A 22,249-nucleotide genomic window follows, 5' to 3' on the forward strand; every position below is an offset into this window, starting at 1 on the left:
AAGGCATTTTCAATACAAAAGAGGGCTATCAAGAGTATGCTAAGAGTCTCAATTAGGACCCCAGGAAGACCCCTATTCAAAGAACTTAAAATACTTACTCTCCCCTGTATTTATATCTTGAATTGCTGTACTTTTGTGAGAAACAATAGGCACCTGTTTATGTCCAACTCCTCAATCCATAACCACGAGACATGTGGTTATGACAATGTCCATCTGAATAATCAGCCTTTAAATGTAAGCAGAAAAGGTCCTCACCACTCAGCCTCTGTGGTTTATGATAAAGTTCCAAATCCAATAAAATGTGCAGTGAGTGATAATAGTTTTAAAGATAAGCTAAAAGAACTGCTACTTAAAAAATGCTATTATAGCATTGATGAGTATCTTAATGTCAAATTAATATAATTATGAATGCATTTAACTGCTTATCATTTCTTTGTAATTTCTATGTAACTTTTGTATAAACGTTTCTTCCTTTTTTGACTAAATCCTATGTTATATGTACTTGTATAGCCAACAGGAAATTAAATATTATTATTATAGAATAAATGCTCTGGCCATCTTGTGCTTGTCAGTAGTGATGAGATAACATCAAATTAAGGCATTCCAACATCCCATGCAGTGATGTTATTCATGCCAGGGGCGCAGCTAAGAATTAAGGCTAGGGGAGGTTCTAGGCGCAACTAATACTTAGGGATGTGGGGGGTATTACATTCCCGCCAGGGTAATATAGGAGTTGCTGGGGCCCTCCAGAATATTTTTAAGATCAATGGTTTAAAATGGCGAGTCTTACGGCTTTCTGAGGGATATTTGATTAATCCTAACTACTTACTACTTCCTTGGCACTACAGCCCAGTATGGGCTTTGGCCTCCCTCAAGACGCCTGTCCATTCTCTCCTGTTCTGCACTTTCTCCCACCATCTGACAATCCTCATAGCCTTTATGTCTTCTTCCACATCCTGCATCCATCTTTTCCTTGGTCTTCCTCTTTTTCTCTTTCCATCCATATTTCCATGTAGAATCTTCTTAGGCATCCTTTCTTCACTCATTCTTTTTACATGACCTAGCCAAGCTAGCCGTTGGGTCTTCACAAACCTCACTATGTCTTCGCCTCGGATAATATTTTCTATTTCCTTGTTTGTTCTTATCCTCCAAGTTCTGTCACGGGACCATATATCTTTCGCGAAACCTTCCGTTCAAATATCCGCAGAGCTTTCTCGTTTCCAGCGGAGATGCTCCACGTTACTGCTCCATATGTCACGACCGGTCTGATAAGTGTCTTATAGATCTTGAATTTCATCTCCTTAGATAGAAGAGTTGACTTCAGGAGCTTAATATTAGCAAAGTAAGCCCTATTTCCAGCCATTATCCTCTTGTTGATCTCTTCTGTCATTGAGTTCTTACAGTTTAAATTAGTACCGAGGTAGCTGAAATATTTTACATTTTCAAAGTTGTACTGCCCAAATGTAACGTTTTGAGTCCATCTTCTGTCTTCCGTGGTCGACATTCTCATGTATTTCGTTTTTCTCTCATTGATTCTGAGCCCTATATTCTTACTCTTCTGTTCTAAGATTTTGAATATTTCTTTCAGTGAATCCATATTCCGTGCCATTAGAACTATATCGTCGGCATAGGCATATGCCTGAGTAGATTTATGCACAATTGTCCCCTCTAACCCCAGTTCTTTCATGGCTTCATGTAGACACATTAAATGGTACTGCTGATAGAGAATCTCCTTGTCTTACTCCAGTTGTTATCTTAAAGGCTTCACTAGTCTTGCCCCCGATATGTATAGGCCTTAGCTTGAGGTCCTTCCATAGTCATATTTACCAACTTAATTAGCATTTTTGGTATTCCAAATTCCTCCAATGCCTTCAACATTTTTCTTCTATTGACACTATCAAAAGCTTGCTGGAAATCGATGAAAAGCATATGTAGGTCAATGTTGTACTCATAACATTTCTCCATGCATTGTCTCATTAATCCTAACACTATTATATAAGTAATACTAATCCAATTAAGTAAAATGTATTAAACTTAAATATTTTTCTGAGCTCTGGGGAGGAGGGTTATCCCTCAAGCCACCCCTGCTGCGCCACTGATTCATGCGGCAGGCTTGAAATAGTTCACATTCATTAGTTAAGGAGTTGAGGGCAACGATTTTACAATCAGAGGACTTTAACTAGTGAAAATCCTCTTAGAAGGCCGTCGACCGTGGGCGTGCATTGAAAACATAATTCCCACCATTTCGAAAGTTTATGGGGGAAGGTGGTGGATAGTCGGGATTTTAGGAATTTTCCTGCGGATCATTTTTGGTACCCCCACACCCCTGCAAATTCTCAGCCTTCCTGATGTTATGGAAGAGGTCGGGCTCTTTATACATGAGCCAGTGAAGCAAGGGGCTCAGCACGGGTTGGTCATCTATTTATCATGGCGGTTCAACAGGAAGCATTTGTGACACCCATTCTTATTAGTGTTATTAAATAAGGCCATGGCCTCCTTAAGGCTCAAATCAGTCATAGCTAATTTTGTTTGAAAGTCATTAAGTCCTAGTATTTCTCATAACTTTCTTCCGTTTTTCATAGGGAGGTGTAATTTTTCTTTAATTTCTGAAACATTTCAAGTGATGTACTCTGATTGTTTCTTTCTTTATCCAGGAGTTCATGAATTCAGAACTTCATCATGAAAAAAAATAAATACTAAGCTAAGTTTTGTTATTCTCATAAATAATGTACTAGTTTACAATAAATATTATTTTTGTCTTGTTATATTTGATTGTAATTTATGTGCAATAACCTAGGATAACCAATAACCTACTGCCCTGAGGCCTTGCTGGCTCTTTCCTCCGAATAAAAATACTATGAAACTACCCATTTGCTCCTGATAATCAGTTATTTGCTGCGTACGTTTGCGAGTATTTTGAGCTGAAGCTAGTAGACTTGAAATAATGGATTGGACAGGGAGGTCGTATCTATTTGAATTTGGCGGTAAATGCTGAGCTTCCGACGCTAGTGCCATCTGAACTATTGATACACGTAGGCGAAACTCTTCCCTGTCAATGACGTTTTGCTTGGGAGTTGGAAGTCTATGCTATTTATACTCATTTGTGTAGCTTAAATGCTATGAGAGAAATACAGCCTCTGAAAATGTTGTATCATGATGTAAATTATTGATATATCTTTCCCAACGCGATATTTGGTTACATTGCAAGTCGTTACCGTCATAAACAACTGACCCCAGAGCTAAACTTGTATTCCTGACGAGAAACGTACCAGATTATTATCATTATATTAAGTGAACTCCACACTATCGCGCGAAATTTTTCTGAAATTGTCTAACTACGGAAAAAACGGTGAGCCGTGCGAGCACCTATTTACACTCACCATGGTTGGCACCAATGCGTATTTCTATCGACTGTAGCAAACGCCCCACAACAATACCTTGTGTCACCAGTCTCCATAATTTAAGATCGCCTCTATGCGTGATAGCCATTTCACATACAACTGCATCATGGTATATGGTCTAAGAACTGCATCAATTTGAATTTTATCGAGGCAATATATATTGTTTCAAGTTTAGCCAACGTGTAAAAGTACAACACGACGAGTTTTCCACAGCAGTGCTGACAACAATGCAGAACTTTGTATCGTTGTTCAACAGAGCCATGGTACTAATATCATGAACAATCATGAACAGAGCAGTTGGTATCATCAATAGTAAATGTCGTACTGGTTGTAAGCGGGACCCCTTATTGTTTAATAATTTTTTAAATTCACACTGCATCATTATTGGTAACTTGATTTTTAAGATTGAGGGCCGTTGTACGGTGGCACCAATAGATGCTGATGCGGCTTGCTGGTATATCGACCTTGTTTGTAGTCGATGGATCATTTAAATAGTGAATTTCGGATGTAATTTGGGGAAAATTTGTCTGTACAATCTTTGAGTTTTAGAGCTAATTGATCAAAATCGTTGTAAGCATGAATGGATTTGTTGATGAGACCGTGACACTGTCGTGTTGCTCCGGAATGCACCTCATTGCATTTCATGTCCTTTTCAATCGTAAAATTACCGTTTTTATGGGAATGAAACATATTATATTCAATTGTTTCTGATAATGACGTTACATGCGCCCTTGAAATCTATAAAACGAAGTTCGTAAGTTTCATGCTCTATAAGCCATTTCAAAATATTGCGCTTTCGCATGGAGATGCGCATTTTGCATGAATTATTCACGTGCAACCCGTGCATCTACACCTTTGCCAAAAACAGTGAGAAATTTACTATTTTTTCAGTTTGGACTCTATGAAAGATTACAACGTTTCTAAATTTACGGAATTAAATTAGAGTTATCATATTTGAGTAAAAATCATTGTGTATATGTAGTCAAGCTGCTCAGCTGACGTAAGGAAATTGTTTTAAGAGAGCATAAATAGTAGCACCGTAGCACGCATAAAAAATCGTAAAGCGTATGTCGTAATAGCACACAAATCACCACGTTATTCATACAGAGCACAATTGTGATTTGAACTATTCCTCGAATCCGGAATATTTCTTCCCTTAGTTTTTTTCTGTTTGTAACGACAATCGATCTATGATGATTCGTAGATTTATTTATCTACGGTATAATCATTCCATGGCCTGGTTAGGATCTAACGAGTGACCGAGTTTTGTTTTAGGTGTTAAAGGTTGGAGTGAATGATTTTATTTTGTGAAATTGTGTAAGTGCTGTGTTGATGGAGCATTTGAATGGTGCTGTCACTTCTAAGGGGACTCCTAAGAATGCATTTTAAAGGTTAGATAGTGTTTAGTTTCCGTAAGCTGCATGTATTAATCCGTCATGTGTTTTCTTTTACTATCGAGTTTGCATGTTTTTCAGGAGGGAGGCATTAGGTAATGCATCTTATCGCGCAAAGCATAAATTATCCGATTTTTCGGACATAGCGGAGTTTGAGGGAGGCAGTAGCAGAATTACGATCATGTACGGGTTTAGCGGTAATTGCAAAGCAGTGGCAATGGGGTCAAATAATTTATTAAAGCGTAAGTTCTACGAATAATTTTATGTGCATGTTCATTTCAATAATATGACAAGTCACTATTTTTTGTAAGCTCAAGTTATCCTCAACTTTCAGGTGGTTGCCGCTGTCGCCAGCAAGATTTTTTGTTAATTTTTAAGTATTCAACACTTCCAGAATATGCCAAGGCATTAACGCCTATTCGACCTCATCTTAGAGATAAGTCTGTAAATATAAACTATTCCAGCTACTTATGCCAAAATAAATTTAAGATGGTAATAGATGGAAGTGATCGCCCAGGACACATATCCTTATGTGTCAGTTGGTTTCATACATCTAGAAACTTAAGTGACTCAGAGCCTAGAAAGCCATCGTCTAAGGTCGAGGAGACAGTTGAAGTTCTCAAGGAGACACTGAAGAAAAAGAGTGATGTTATTGCTGCAGAAAAAGTAGTGGCCAAGAAAAGCATTGGACAGAGGGTGATGGATGAAATCAAGCATTATTATCATGGTTTCCGGCTATTATTCATTGATATCGGAGTGTCTTGGACTCTTGGGTGGAGAATTCTGAATGGTAAATCACTTAGCAGGCGGGAACACCGACAGGTAAGCTATTTGAAGGCTAAATTTAACATGGCACTAAATTTTTCTGATCGCTATAACAAGGAATACATTTTATTCCCCCAGCTGGTGAGGACCGTTTCGGATTTATTTCGTCTTGTTCCATTTTCTGTATTCATCATCGTTCCATTCATGGAGCTGCTGCTTCCGGTGGCACTGAAACTCTTTCCAGGAATGCTTCCATCAACGTTCCAAACTGCAAATGAAAAGGTTTTTAATTTTACATTAGATTTTTTCATAAATTTGATAATATTGTTTTGCATGATAGTTTACCATTGTATTATTTTTGAATGGGTTAACTTATCCATCCATTATCCAAAATGCATTTTTCTCCTTACTCTTTTATACCTTGCCTGACTGAGGTCATAAAATTCTTAATTTTTCATTTGCATTCTATTTTAGCTGAATTCAATGTATCCTAAGTTTTGGGGTTCTCCAATCCCCATCAAGTTTGTATACTGTGAGTTCACTCATTAGGTGGGCACCTATATTCATAGCTTTATCAATGAGGTATTGGAGTTGAACTGATAGGAAATTTTTACTTTGGATTTCTTATCTCCTTAGCCCTTTCGATTACAGTTTTCCCTCATCCCTGACAATATACTTGACAAAGCATGTTTATCACTGCAACGCAGTGTATAAACACTAGAACTACCGATGGAGTCATTTTGACTCCTCGCGATTTTTATTTCTCTGCCCTGACTAAAATTTTCCGAATTCCGGCCTGAAATTTCGTGACTTTTATTCATTTTTGACACGAAATAAAACTTTGCGATCAAAATAGTTCTAGAAAGTCAAATAGTACTCATTTTTTAAAATTTACCTTCAACTACCAAAGGGAGTCATTTTGACTCCCTATTGTATTTTGCTCGTCTTTTCGCCAAATAGTAATATTTGTTCAAGAGTTTATTTCTTCTTATGTTAATAATTAATTTAAATCAATCGGTGGCTTAAATATATAATTATTTCGCTTTTAGGTCAATAATTGCGAGAATTTGAAGGCATTTCTAATTTTACGTGTCCGTGTTTGGAACTACAAACCATATGAATGTCCAGATATAATTTTATCCTGCGATAAAGTGGTGAATATGCTATTCATATTGAGCATTTTCAAATTCATGTGTTTAGAAGCCGTCGTGTCTTGCCCTCATCCCTTACCCCTCCCTTCTCCCCGCCTATCACGCTCGCTACAGCTCAATACTGTATTGCACTGCAGCGCTTTTATTTCACCCTTGACCTCGTGGAAGTTCATTTTCAAACCTGAAAAAGTACCTTTGTATCCTTCCATTGATATAAGGATGAACCAGGAAAATAAATCAGTAGAATGAAATAAAGTTATTGTCCTAGCATTATCGACTCTGACAGCGCTGTCTGTCGCGCGCCGCACAGGAAAATCGTGCGCTGTCCTTCGCATTAGTGAATCCAGTGAACTCTCGAGTGGACTGCAGAACTCTTGTGAAGAAAGGCTTCCATTTTTTCTGACTGGCAGTATGACCAGAAGAAGTAGGCTAAAGCGTGAAGAAGTCCTTTCTATGTTGCATTCCATACCGGAAGGTGAATCGGAATGCGAAAAGGAAGATCATTTCGTCTCTGACGAAGTCGAAGATTTTATCCCTCAAAACGTTTCTAGCTAGTCTGAAGATTCAGACAAAACGAGTGCAAAGGATATGCAGTAATTTACATTTACTTTCCCTTTCATAGGGAGTTACAAAACAAAGATATTATCTACGATTATTTATTGATTCGTTTATACTGACCCACATAAAGTGATGTAAAATTGTGGAAGCACGCAAACAAAATTATGAAGATTTTACTCTTTTCGGTGGGGAGCTAGATGCATGTATAGCCATATTTTATGCCCGTTGAATATCAGGTACAAATGATCTCTCTATTGCAAGTATTTGGTCAAACGACTGGGGAATACCATTATCTAAAATGAACGACTGGGAACCGGTTTGTAAAAGTTTTGCATTATCTAAGATTTGATGAGAAATCTAATCGATTCCAGCGGCTCAAAACTGTCAATTATGCCATCTTTTCAATATTGTAGGATAGATTCACAGATAATTACATTCCTTGTTACAAACCTGGTCCATACATCACGGTTGTTGAACAAATTCTCCCCAGTAAAATCAGGTGTATTTTACTCAGTACATTCCATCTAAGCCGGACAAATACGGCCATGAATATTGGCTAGCTGTTAACAATGATGGCAAATATCTTGCAAATGCCTTCCCTAATGATGGAAAAGATTATTCACTTCATGCAGATTGCCGTTTAGTAGTACTGAAACTAATGCAAACGTTTCTGAAAAATGGTGAAATGTTATTGTAGATAATTACATTACCTCAGTCAAACTCGCCGAACAGCGAAAAAGCTAGGATACTAGCATTATGGGAAAGGTAAATAATTCGAAGAGAAGTACCAAAAGAAATGAAATCACATTATTACCACAAGAACATATACTCAGCGATGGCCTATCCACTCATTGGAAAATACTTCCGACTTAGCAGGTATTCATGAATAGTGTACAAGGAGACTACCTAAAACATTTGGCGCAAGACGCTTTTGAAAAAGCTCGATACAGAGTCGGCTGATACTCAAATTAGATCTCGACAAAAGCGTGGCGTGTCCAATGCTGCATATTCTTCTGACGGGATTCTCCAAAAAAATATTTCCAGGCAATACCAAAGTGCAGAAATAATCGCTCAGTATGGAATTGTATGACCTGCCAAAAGTATTTCTGTGGGCAACTGTGGACAATGAACGACAATGCTTGAACTGTAAAGCACCTTAGCCAAATGCGTGGCTTATCAAATGCAGTTTTTTTGCTGTATTTAATTATTTTCCCAACTTCCATGTAGCCTAGGTAATATTTTTGATCATTCAAACATGATGATAAAATGTGTTGAAATGTCTATGTTTGCTGTTTTATCCAATTACTCTGTGAAAATCCTATTAAAACAACATAACATGTAGGAAAAAAGAATTTCAAAGCAATGCCGTCGAAACTCGCATTTTTTATAAAATATGATTTTTTTGTTTAAATAACGTCTGAAATAATGCAATAATAAACAATAATGATAAACTAAAGCAATGTATACATAAAAACATTGATAAACTGGAAAAATAAACAATTATAAGGTAGGAGTCAAAATGACTCCATTTGGTAGTTCTAGGAGGGGTGTCAAGTCCGGTATTCCTAGTGTTAAAGATTACTTACTCCTTGTGCATCTGGCTTTAATCCTAACATAGTTATGCACTTTTCTGTATGTGAAATCTTAAATTTTTAGGAAATCATAGCCTAGTTGGTAATCCAAAGACTTGTCTTCTATATCATGGCCTACTATGGATGATCATTTAAAAATAGTCTTTGCCTGGTAGATAATACTGTATGGCGATGAAAAGATTCTTTCCATTCCCTTGCCTCTCCAAACCTATCGTCTCTCTGGGAATGGAAGTGTGTTCATCATAGCAAGATATTCTTACCTTTTTGATTCCTAAAATTCCACTCCTATATTTGGTGTTTTTGGTCAAAATCAGCTTGTAGCTTAAGTGTAGGCATCTCGAAATTTACCTCGCAGGGCCTAAGTATCCTAGTGGGTAGTGCTTAGGAATATTGACCAGAGCGTCCTGGTTCATAACTCCGCAGCTTTTGGACTCCCCTGTTAAAAATTTCTAGGATAATGACTTTGTCAGAACATAGTGGTAAATTTCAGCTGACTCAGAAGACATATCTTGTCCTTTAACCCTCCCTCAAGTTAAATGTGAATGCAATGTTAATTAATATTAGAAATAACCACAGTGCACTTTTATTGAGTTACTTCCGAGAGTATAGAAATTCTGCTGAGTGAAGTCGTGCATCCTGCTGGTTGGTAAAAAATATTCACCAAGCCATGCCATTTCAGACAAAAAGTTATAATGCAGTAGACCCTCGAATTGCAATATTTATCCATTCCATGTAATGCTAACATATGATTGTAAAGCAAATTCAATTGTATATTGAACCATTATTTTCAGATGAGGAATCAGTTTTAAGGGTATAGGTGCAAGTACTCAATGCTGTGTTCAAAAAAGTGCTTCGTTTTTCATATAAGGCATAAAGGTAAGTAATTTATGATGTATTCCAAACTACATATTCGATGACATAATTGGCAACATTTGAAATTTTAAAAACCATGTGGAGAATCAGCTCAGGTCGTATGCAGAATTGATCGTAAATGGAAGCCAACGCAAAGTGGGACTTCCTATGCTAAAGTACTTGAGAGTGTCTTATCTCCCTTGTAGGGCTGAGTTTGTCCTTTTGTGGGTGGTTGAAGTTCAACATTATGTAGCTCTTAACCTTTACCCTACTAAAGACGTAAATATACGTGTGGATGTTTCTTGACCCGGGAGACGAAAGCCGTATATTTTTGTCGGACATTTTCTTACACAAGTGAACGAATGCCGAATATATACGTTTGCTACGTCCTCCCCCTTTCGCGGTCGCGGGTGTATGACGTCTTTGTTTCGGGACCCAATACTGCAGGGTTTAGGCTTTACCCTCGGAATCCGGGAGCAGGTATCCTGACCCCTTGTCTTTTATTACCCCTCTTATCGGTAATGGACCGTGGTAATGCAATTGTTTATCCAGTCTGTTTTCGAAATAAATATTTATCTAAGAATTGATTTCTTTCTCTTTTGAGTAGCGTTTACAATTTTTAAACGAAATTCTACGATAAATATTGTGCAAGCAACAATTATCCAAAGGACAAATACATATAAGCAATCCATAAGTTGACCGCGAACCAATGCCACAGATATGGTCGTAAACCCAGAAAGGAGGGAGCATAAGTACCCTCGGAGTCGGAGATAATGTGGAGTCCTTGCTGGGAGGGGTCGAAAAAGGTTGGAGCTGAAAGCGTGTGATTATCTTTGAGACCCTTCTTAACCAATCTCTCGTAAAAATGCTCTGTACCACGAGAAAGAAGAGGCTCTTGAGGATCAGTACAGCAGTCATGCTAAGACGAAAACTCCACCGTCTCGAAAGTGTTAAAACTCTGTGTTTGAGAAAAAATTCTTGAAACAGAAGTTTTTTTACGAGAATTGAAGCTTACCGTGGCTCTATTTTTGGTTTCTACTGTCTTTGGGAGCTGAAAGTGGAATGCTGAAATGGAAAATTTGAGCTTTTCAGTTTCAATATTGGCATTGATAATGGAGCTTCAAGAAATCTTTTTAGTTTTTCTGGAGGCCACTGTCACTAGGAGTCTATATGTTTAATAAGATTGCTGAGTATTACTTCTCTTATATTGTTTTCAAGGCCTTGAAATGGCTGTTTATCATGCAAGGTAGCGTAGAAATGCCATCCAGCTGAAGTGCTGGTATTATTCTAGTTTCACATCGTAAATGCTGATGTTTATGATGGCAGATTGTGCATGCATGAACCATGATAAGAGTCAATGAAAACATCACTCATAACCTTTGCTCTCTGTTGCATTGAGCCACAGAGTGCCATGAGGAAGTATTTTGCAATGTAAATTTGGTTAGAAAACCTATATTTTGGTAGTTTTATATTCAAATCTTTAATTATCACTAGGAGATTATGATCATGATAAATCAGGCACAAGCGCAACTTTAAAGGAACTTCTGATGAATTGCACTTGAGGAATTGCTTAGCTAATTAAAAAGAAAATAAAAGTGGTCAATTCGTAAATCAGTCGTACAGGTCTACAACGTATATTTTGTTGAAAAATATCCCATACAGTGATCCTGCACTTTTCATAAGGGCCTGCATGAATTTGAATTGAATAGCTCACGAGAGAACTTTCAAACCATGCCCTACAAAAATATCAATGTAAAGTTCTCCATATAAGTGATAATCAGGGACTTCAGTAAGGACATACATATTTCTGTTCTAAAAAAGAATAGAGCGAATAACTGTGAACATTTCTGAACCATTGGCTTGACTACACATTCAATGAAACAATACAATTTGTCTTTCATCATATTTTATCTTTAACTTTATTAGCTTCTTTCTGTCCTATTGATAGATCTTTTGCATTCTCCCCACTTAGTTCCTGTGGGAATTTTTATCCTTAAATGCTTCTTTTTAATCATATCTTTTTTTGTTAGGCAGGTGCACTCACGAAGTGGATGTATGATGCATGTTTTGGTATTAGTACTGTGAGATAATTGAAGTACACCCACACCAAGAAATGTTCTCGTAACCTAAACGTTTTTACCCATTTACGGTAATTTTTATGCCGAATGAAGGTTGTAATTGATGAATATTAAATAAGGTTTTAGATGTCTCAGGTTATTAATGCATTAAAAAATTAGTCCTGTATACAAGTGGGTACTATGGTGGGGTGTGGTGGGTCCTATGTATTATATATTGGGGCAATGCACCATCATTGTTGTGAGGGTTGGGTGCCTATTTACCAGGTATACTTAAGACTAGAAAGTCGAGCTTTGCCATTTTTTCTATTTTTGACATTGACTCTGTGTGTTAGCACAAGGGTAATATTTTTATCCCTATTTCATTACTTATCAGCCATTTCTGAAGCCTGAAGTGACTTAAATGCTGTCACTTGCACGCATGCAAAGTTTATACACCAAGGATGAAGTTTGCCATGAAAAAATATTTGGTTGAACTTGCTTCATGCAGTGCTTTGAAATTTGTTATCACCGAATAGTAACTAAGTAGGGTTTCTTTCTGCGGCAGTGACTTGGTAAGTATGACCTTCGTAGCATGTGCCACAGAGTGGACTTTTGATGTCAATGCCTTGTGTGGTAAAACCCATCCCGAAGTTTGCTCTGAGAAGATGGCTTGGTGGAGTAATTGGCTAACACCTGACCAGCATTGGGGGGATCTGGGTTTGAATCTCAGCTAAGCAAAATATTTCCTCTTCGACAACTTAGCCTATGTGAAAATCTGAAACTTCAGCGAAGAAGATGACTTCATTGTACTCCTTGCTGTGGAACAGGAGGAACTCACTAATGAAGGCCTAATCAAGCTGGAGACAAAAAAAGGAGGAAGAAGTGGTTAGGGAACCAACGTATGTCCAAATGAAATTAATGAGGAAAGGGTTTCACTAGTTCAAAAATTATTGTTGGTGCCTAGGACCCCAATGTGGAAAGTTTAATAATGTTGTGGTAGCTCATGATACAATGAATTATTAACGCTGCATTTTTGAGGAAAGGAAGACTGCATTCAAAGTATCAATTCAACTGTTTATAAGTCGGGAAATGCACTGCATTTTGCCCATTTTTAATTCACCCTTATAACAAAATGTTTTCATCTCCAGCCGTGTCTCACATGCAGCGAGAATAGTTTATAAGGATTATGAGCTAATGCACAATTGTCCCTCAGTACTGTACACAGTAGGATAACTTTGCTTTAGGATGCCTGGCTTCATTTTTTCTGCGTACAAACACAGTCTCAGAATGCACCTTGATCATATGTCGAGGACTTACTGTACTGCAATATTGCCTATTTAAAGTATACTTATAATAGTACTAATTAAAAAAAAAGAACTACAAATGCCGAACATCAATGAATCAACCAATGAATGTGATGCATGAAAATTATTAAAATTTATCCATGATTATTTTATGAGCATAGAAAGTGTTTCAGACTTCATTTGGTGGAAGTTAAACATAATAAAGTTGTCTGCCAATTTTCCACTTTTATTTAAAATCACCAGTTACAGTTACACATATTTGTGAGGGTCTTATTAATTTTTGTGTGGAAAATTGCCTGTCAATTTTATTTACTCTAATGTGAGTAATTTTTATATATTACCCATCCAGATTGTTTGCAGTTGAGGAGCTGTGAAAGATAAATGTTCAGACAAAAATTGAAAGGGCACAGTAAAATAATTCCAGTAGTCAAATAAGTTACATATTTGTGTTTAAACATTACCTGAGTAATACTGGGAGTGCTAATATTGTTTCTTGGAAATACTACTCTTTTTATTTTTTGATTTAATTACTTGATAACAATGTTTTCGGCGTGAATTTTTCACACCTCTTCCAACTTTCATCATAATTAGTGAGACTTACAGTGTCTGTCAACACCTTTTTTGATAAAACCCATCTCGAAGTTTGCTCTGAGGTGATGGCTTGATGGTATAACTGACTTACACGTCTAACTGGCAATCAGGAGTCCAGGTTTGAATCCCGGCTAAGCCAAATATATTTTCATGGCAAACTTCATTGCTGGTGTATATATACCAATGTATATTTTGTATAACTACTTAAAAGTATGAGTAATTTTATCAGAGATCTCTGGTATATTTTTATTCTAGGAAGACAAGATGAAAAAGGCTCTGAAGGTGAAGTTGGAAATGGCAAAATTTTTGCAGGAAACGTTAGATGACATGGCAGTGACAACAAAAGGTCATTTCTCTCAGTCAGCCAAAGATTTTGCAGAATTTTTTACCAAGGTAAATATTTATTGTTGTTTGTAAATGTTTGTTTGAAGTGTTTGTGTGAGCAATTCATGTACGTATAGTTTTTGTACATGGTGATATATTGTTATTGTAGCTGGTATGCTGTTACCACATACTTTTCAATGCAGTGAAACTCGTTAATAGCACTGTTGAAGTAATGACGTACTTTAATGAGGAGGCCTTTCAGTTCCTCAGACAGTCTTATGGTTACATATGTTAATTAACCCTTGTAACGTTTTTGGTTAATTTTCCACTTCTCTTACTTAACAAATGATTTTTATAACACTTTATACAGAAATTTTACAATTTAAAACTCGTGAGCATAAACAACATCCACTAGCCGCCATGACTATTAGAATCCCATTTGTACTATCCGTACTACCACTCACTGAACCACTGCCATGAACTGCACCAGAGGGGATCTTGAGTTCTGCCGTATCCCTTTCCTCCGGTCTCTTTCTCTTTCGTAGACGCCTGCTTTTTCTCTGCGTCCTTTTCTTCTTTCTGCCGATCTTGAATTCTGCCATATTTCTTTCTCCGGTCTCTCAATACACCACTACTTTAATTTTTCTCCCAATCTTTTATAACACGTCTATCTCTTCCTTCTCTCCATACATGACTCCCGTTTTCTTTTCGCGTCCCTCACTACCATTATTGCCTCCCATTATTGCTTCCTCACTACTATTGTTAATTTTAATTCATTTTAATAAACAACATGGCAGCTTGTTTACACCCTCATGAAATAAGTATGAATAGGTTATCCCCTCAGTTGTGAATCATTTCTTAGGCTCTTAGAGAATATCCTATTACCTCTTATCTTGCAGAATGCATACAATCTGTAGCCTTATTTTATTTTACATTGCTATTAGTCATAGCCATCACCAGACACCTCACCGATGTAATTTTTTAATGCTTCAACGGGTGTAATTTTTAAAAGTACAACATTAGTGAAGCCATTGATAATTAAGCTGCCACTGACATTTAAAGTACTTCATATCCAGTAGAATTTCGTTCCAATAGAAGTTGTCTTGACTGTAAATATTCCAATATACCAATAAATTGCTTTGTGAATTTTAACATTGGTAAAATTTATATTGCGCTATGAACTACTATTTATTGATTACTGTTTATTTAAAATATTTAGATGTACAATCAAAATAAAGAGAATTTCCAAGTTTTAGCCTAATTATTGCCCAAATTATTGTCTCCTGCAGGGCTATTCCGATAAACGGGGCCATACGTATGGCCGGCCGTAAGTTTCGTATGGCCTGGCCTGAAATTACGGCCTATACCGATTCCACTTTAGAGGAGCCGTATTGTATGGCCCGGCTGAAAGTTTTAACGCCCTTTCTGTAGGCGGGTATGAGAATTGTAGTTGGTACTATAAGTTGAGTTCACTTTTCTTTAACATCAGTGATTTTTTGAGAAGGGAGTCAGTTTTAACGTGAATAAAAAAATAATTCTATGTTCCTTAACCTAAATAGACTCTTATTAAAGGATAAATTTGTATTTTCTTTAAACACTGATCTAGCGGCAGGTGCTGGAGATCTTAAAAAAGTGAAGAACGCAAATCACGGGTGAGATGTAGCAGAAGAAATTTGTACCGTACAGTATTATAAGATTAAAATATACGTGAATTGTGCATGTCATGAACATACAGTACATGTAATGGATAGATTTAGAACATGAAATCCTATTTTAATTCTAACCCTCTTCCTGTCCTTCCAATGGTGTAACTATTGTCTCATGGCTGCGATAATTTGCCCCCAAAAGCCGTAGAAATCCAGCCTGTGAATGAAATCTAAAAATGAAATTGAAACTAAGTTTCATTAATTTTATGATCAGACGCTTATGTTTAGGTAGAAGTATAAAATTAATATGAGAGTATTCTTTCCTTGATTTGTGGACGACATTTGTCCTTTACACAGCGAATTAGGTACTGAAGATTGCCATATTACTGGCAAAAAAAAAGTCGCCCTGTGTTTCATTGATACCCTTCCTCTTGAGCCGTAATGCTACGAGAATCTTAAAATATAAATCAATTAACAGCTGATATTTCAAGCTACCTTCAGCTTTAAGAAACAAATAAGTAAGAAATCTGCTACAAAATGTGGCACACAGAAAGCAAATAAAAGCCCATTCCTCCGTTCACTTCAACAGAGCATCCATTTAAAAAGGTATTTCTAACTTTTTAACTACAAGTGAACTTTAAGTTCATCCACTATATTTACTTAAAAAGTCAGTAACGACTTCTTTTGACGCGCGGAAATATTTAATGAAAATTTCATCATCGTATTCAAACGGATTACATACACGTAAGTATTGTATCCATTATCCTCGTTACGAAATCGAGGTCTTCCTTTAATATTTCGAGCCAATTCCCGATGAATACGTATGTGCTCCCCCGCAATATTTATAAATTTCTTGAAACAACCGCTATATAATCGATGAGTACTCGTAAATTTATTTTATAACTTCTTAGGCGAACAATGTTATTTCGTATGGCCTGTGTTATGACCGCCTCCTAGGCAGGTCATAATATTACGGCCTCTAGGCCATAGCTACCGCCCGACTTATGGCTTTTCGCTCAGTTTAGAATCGCTCGAAGCCATACGTACGTCTCGAGGCCGTAGTTATGGCCGATTTCGACTTATGGCCCGGCCATATGATTATTGGAATAGCCCTGCTGAAATATGTCTGTTTATCCCTTGCCATTCCCTTGGCAGGATGGCCATTTTTGTGACATGACATCAGTGAGGTGTCCGGTGATGGCTATGACTTTTTTGAATGAATATAACTTTATATAATGGTAACTTAGAATTATAATATTGGATATTTGTAAATCATTCTTATAGGTCTGCAAAATAATTTTTTGTTGAATATTCACTGTGGTTACTCAACACTACATAATTTAATTTTAGTGAAATTGGTCACAGATTCAAATTGTGATGTGTTTTTAATGTATCTTTTTCCAATCAATATGATATTTTAGGTGAGAACATCTGGGGAGCAGGCGACTAACAAAGAAATTCTTCGATTCTCCAAGTTATTTGAGGATGAAATCACCCTGGATTCCTTGTCACGTCCTCAGTTAGCTGCATTGTGTCGTGTGTTAGAAATACAGCCTTTGGGAACCAATAATTTCCTTCGTTTTCAGTTAAGACTGAGACTTAGGCAGCTAGCAGCTGATGATAAGGTAAAATTATTTTGTTAGTGAATTTTACTAATGCTTGCTTATCACAAATATGCTGATCAAAAGTAATTATAGGCATTATTTGATATAAATGCTTAAACGGGAATCTAAAGCATTGAAGCCTTTTTGCATTGGAGAGAGATAATTTAATAGAGGAAAGAAATCCAGAATTAATTGGAGATAGCTCAGGGTTCATACTGGTCCGAAAAGTGAGGGAAACAATTCTTGGTCCTGCAGGGCTATTCAGTAACTGTTTACGCGGTCGCGAAGACGAAAGATTTCGTGACGGGATCGCGAAAATCACATTGTTGCTATTCTGTAAGCCATTTCGAACATTCCGCCGCGTAAGTTTCGTGCTTCAGTTTACGCGACGAGAGTTGTCAACGAAAACTCAGTTTCCGCCGCGTAAACAGCAGACCGCGGTAGACGACGGGGCCACATGCTGTTAATATATGTCATGTATTTGCTTTGCCATGTAAACAGCGGTGTTCATTGTAGTTGTGGACGTAATTTCATTTCGTGCAAGTAATATTTTTGCATATTTAAGTGTTAATTTCGTGAATTTTAAATTATTCTTGTCTTGTATATGCTTCTCATATTCTCTTTTCGGAATACATACCTATTGGAGTTGGAGGTGTTGTTATCTGTCATTGAGGAAATGTTTAATATTTTTCATATTTATCGTTATAGCCCGCTTAATTGCACATCTCAATACTGCTCTATTTATTTTCAACCGTTTATCAAAGTGAATACTTGAGTTGAAAATGTGTCGTCGCATCTTGTTTTTATGCCGTGTTTACAAGACATTTTCCCGTCGTCTGTTTCACTCTGAGTGTAGATGATGTATGAGCGTAGATATTTTAAATTCTTTGTTCTACTTTTCCCCGGGATGGTTACAAAAGTAGGAAGATATTTGCTGGTTAAGAGGAAACGTCTGTGTTCCATTCATGAATTTGCTGCTGCGAGTCACCTTTGTGGTTTTAGTCAGTGCTTTCCCACTTCGGAATGCAGTGTTACTCTATGAATACTAGTGTATATGCAAAAGGAGTATGTAGCGGGATTCAAGAACTTAGGATAAAGTACAAATGCTACTTTTAATATCCACTGAGAAGGTAAACAACTCGTAGTATGATCATAATATTATTTTATTTCTTCTGGTTTGAAAGGGCTCATGTTCAACATCAATGCTAAAATAACATGAATGAATACTGCGCTCTACAGTCTGTATATACGGTTGTATAATATTTTTTGGATGATCAAGTTGGAGGGACATAACTAGCGGAAAGACAGCTCCTCTGCTGATCAATATTTTTACTCAGGCTGGCGATGTATAAATATTCACAATTATTGCCGTATAGTGGATGTATATTTTTTTCTACGTTGTGATGGCTATTGTTTTAACTAATCAAATGCAAGATATTGACACTGAAAGGATATAACTTATAGGTGAATCGATTTTGTGTGTTTATGTTAGCTCCTTTTCGCAAATGAAATGTGCAGCAGCTGTGGCTAGAGGTTACCATGTCTAAACTGTGGATAGGTAGATGCTTGTATGACAGATAGACGTTTGTAGGCATGTTATTTATGTACATAGCATAGTGGGTACAACTTAAATTATTTTATCAAGTAGTCATTATTGAGTATACTACTGTTTTCAGTGTAATCTGTCTTGCAACAAAAGATGACTGTAAGTATTTGTTGACATAAGAGATTTGTTTTGTTCAAAATGGTTAGTATATACATTGGGGACATATGTCGTTTTTGTGATATCTATCATACAGGATGTTTCCTTTCTATTATGCCTATGATTCCATGGCAAGACTATGATTATTATGGAAGGGAGAGCGAGAGTATTTATTCAATGGCCATTAGTGTGATGGTCCCTATTAAAGAATTGAGGCAAGTCAATCATCTTATTTGTATTGATTGCGGATAGTGGTGAGAGGATATTGTCTGAGAGACAGATACCCATTTGTGCCTGCTGCAGTATCATGATGGTATAAAGGAATTGACTCCCACATTCTAGCCACTGAGAACCCTAGATGAGGGATTTATGCTTTTATGTGAAATGACTCATAGTAAACCAATAAAATAAGACAGCCAATTACTTCATAATGTGCTACAGATATGTTTTGTTCCATATAACATTTTGAGACCATTTATTGTTTCTGAGATTACAATTTTAATGTTCTCATAAGGTCAGGTGAGGCTAACCTATTTTCATTTGAATGTGTATCGTAAATTTATTTAATGATGGAATCTGATTGAAAATTAATGGTGTGAGAGCCCTAGAAATACTTAGGAGGAGGAGAGAGATGAAAGAGACAAGTCTTGTGTGAGGGAACTAATGGATGTATATGACCCTTTTGTATTAACATAAGAGGTATTTCAGGGAAAATATTGGATAAAGATTTAGCTTGGAGACTAATAAATATTTTATATCCCCCACATGATTCCAGCTCAAAGAGCTCTTGTAGTACCAATGAATTTGTAGGTATAGTACTAAACCACATCAACCACTATCCCTATAATAAGTTAGTGAAAATTGTACATGGAATACCTACCTAAATCTAGATATTTTGTGCACTGCATTTTTATGGGCATGACAGTTACTGGTAGTGACAATAATTTGGGACTTAGCCATCCCTCTGTCAGCAGAGAAGTTGAGGGGGTTACAGAAGCATAGAATTCTCCTCCCATATTGACCAAAGATATATAAGTCCCATCAATAGAAAATGAACTGATTGTGAGTAGAGAATTATAAAATTAAGCGTGAATTGCCCATGAATTTTTGTAACAAATTGTGATGAGCCCATTGCTGTTTACATAGGATTTTCCAACAAATTTATACTGTTGGAGGATAATCAAACCAACATTATAATTTATTTTAATAATTTGCCATGGATTAGACGTTGATTCTGAAAATTATTCACTTGAGTGTTTTTAAATCATCATTACCTTATATGCCAGTCCTTTTCAAATTAATTGGTGATAATTGAGGTATTCCTACAAATAGGCCTAACACAGATAATAGGTATTTATGCATTCACAATAAGGGATCCAGTTCCTCTCGTTAAATTTCCTGTATTATAATATGGCATGGTGTAAGTAACCGATTAATGGAGATGTTGCTCCAGATGTTCATGAACTTTACCTAGATTGTTTCCATTAGTATGGGATCAGAATCGTAGCATTCCAAAAAATTTGGTGATAATGCCACTCTTCTATTCATATTACAAACTTTTACCAATTTACAGCTCCCTACCCCCTTTAATTAAATTATTCATATTCGCTATATCATGAAACCCATTCTACATCCACAGCTCAAGTCTCTTGTAACCACTCTCATCCCATATGCTATGTAAATCCACTCAGAAGCATATTAATAACATGCTTGTGAGCACAAGCTCTTAATCAATTTGAAATGTGATGGTAACTGATACCACCTCCAGAACTATGGTTGAATTTCGTTATTCTTTATAGTTACTAAACAATTACAGGTAAGCTCAAAGGAAATAAAGTAAGAGAGTATCATTTCTTAGTCATTCCTATTTTATTTAACAGTAATTTGCAAGCATAATTTTTTCCAGATTATCAGTTATGTCGATTCATATATGGAATCAATCAGTCATGCATGGGGAAATGAAAGGTACTTGGGAGAGTGGATATCAATGTTCGTTGTTTGGAATAAATTTGGGAAAATAATCATCTGGTACATAATTTAGCATACATTATATGATATTAATAATACGTAGGAAGAAATGACCTTAATTTTTTTAAAGTAAGCTCCTTGCATTGAAAAGAAAGAATAATTTTTTTATCATATCTGTATGCTTAAGCACCGAATATATTAAAAACGGTGTAATGAATGATAGGAGGCTTAGGTTACCCACACCACCTCTGGCCCCAGACTGGAATACTATATGGCAGGACAAGTACCCCTGAAACTTAATAAACTGAAACCCATGTGCGGGTTATGAAGTCTATTGAGAGGTGCATGGGGTTTCTTAACTCTAGGTTCAGATTATTGCTGAGGCATTGAGTGCTGAAGTGTACACCAATAAAATCAGGATTGATAGTCAATTCTTGTGTTGTACTTCATAATATGTGTGTAGGGACTGGTTTTCCCTTCCCAGACGAGGCTGATTATTATGGAGATGCCAGCTCTTGCAGAGTCCCTAATTAATGGAAGAGGCATATTAAACAAGGCCAGAACTATTAGACAAGCCATTATTAACATGTTACCTGATGCATTGGTAAATTACAAATTGATAGACTACCATTGCTTTTGTTGGTGGTCAAACTACGGATTTCCGCCTTATAATTAATCATGGGATCCCTCGTAGAAGGGATACCCTGTAGTTGCCACCAACCTCATCAAAATCGTCTAAAATGATAAAAGAAATATTACCAATAGGTCATATTTCATCCATTATTTTTTCATGCATTTTTCTGTTCCTTGAATAAGACATATAATTTCTTCTACCAGGTAGAACTTTCCCTTACCAATTATCACTGTTTGGGTCTATAACTTTCTTGATTGTGAGGTATTTCAGGGTAAAAGTAGAACAGTCATCACTATAGCTAAGTTTATATCAATTGCCACCCATTCAGGGAGTACTTTCTTTTTCTTAGGAACCGTAGTAAAAAGTGATATTTTTAGGTGTGCTGATGACTTTAGATGCTGCAAATTTGCTACCTATTTGATATTATAGCGTGATTGATTTTTAAACATCCAAAATTATGAGGTAGAAACTCCTTCACTTGACTTTATACTTAAGTTAAAAATTCCCAAGGTATCTTTTACATTGAAACTACTTCAAAATAAATAAGATTTGGATTTATTCAATAAAAATATGAACTTAATGTCAATTCTATTCTAAAAAGTTAGGTGTACTTATATACGTTAGCGAAAAATGTTGAGGTGCATTTCATCAGTACCATAACTCTTAAATGTTAATGCAAGGATACAAATTGTGAACATTGAAGTCA

At 36.5% G+C, this 22,249-nt stretch overlaps 1 protein-coding gene across 1 annotated transcript in view; it reads left to right on the forward strand.

Annotated features, from left to right (window-relative positions):
• Positions 1-4,165: 4,165 nt before the first annotated feature.
• Positions 4,166-22,249, forward strand: part of LOC124156298 (mitochondrial proton/calcium exchanger protein) — a 34,396-nt gene continuing 16,312 nt past the window's right edge. The window contains exons 1-6 of the mRNA XM_046530761.1: positions 4,166-4,792; positions 4,877-5,037; positions 5,130-5,617; positions 5,699-5,842; positions 13,921-14,058; positions 17,057-17,260. Of these exons, the coding sequence (XP_046386717.1) occupies positions 4,977-5,037; positions 5,130-5,617; positions 5,699-5,842; positions 13,921-14,058; positions 17,057-17,260 (1,035 nt within the window). The 5' untranslated portion in view covers positions 4,166-4,792; positions 4,877-4,976. The remainder of the gene's footprint in view (positions 4,793-4,876; positions 5,038-5,129; positions 5,618-5,698; positions 5,843-13,920; positions 14,059-17,056; positions 17,261-22,249) is intronic.

This window comes from Ischnura elegans, chromosome 3 (genome assembly GCF_921293095.1).
Source record: "Ischnura elegans chromosome 3, ioIscEleg1.1, whole genome shotgun sequence".
NCBI classification, from domain to species: Eukaryota; Metazoa; Arthropoda; class Insecta; order Odonata; family Coenagrionidae; genus Ischnura; species Ischnura elegans.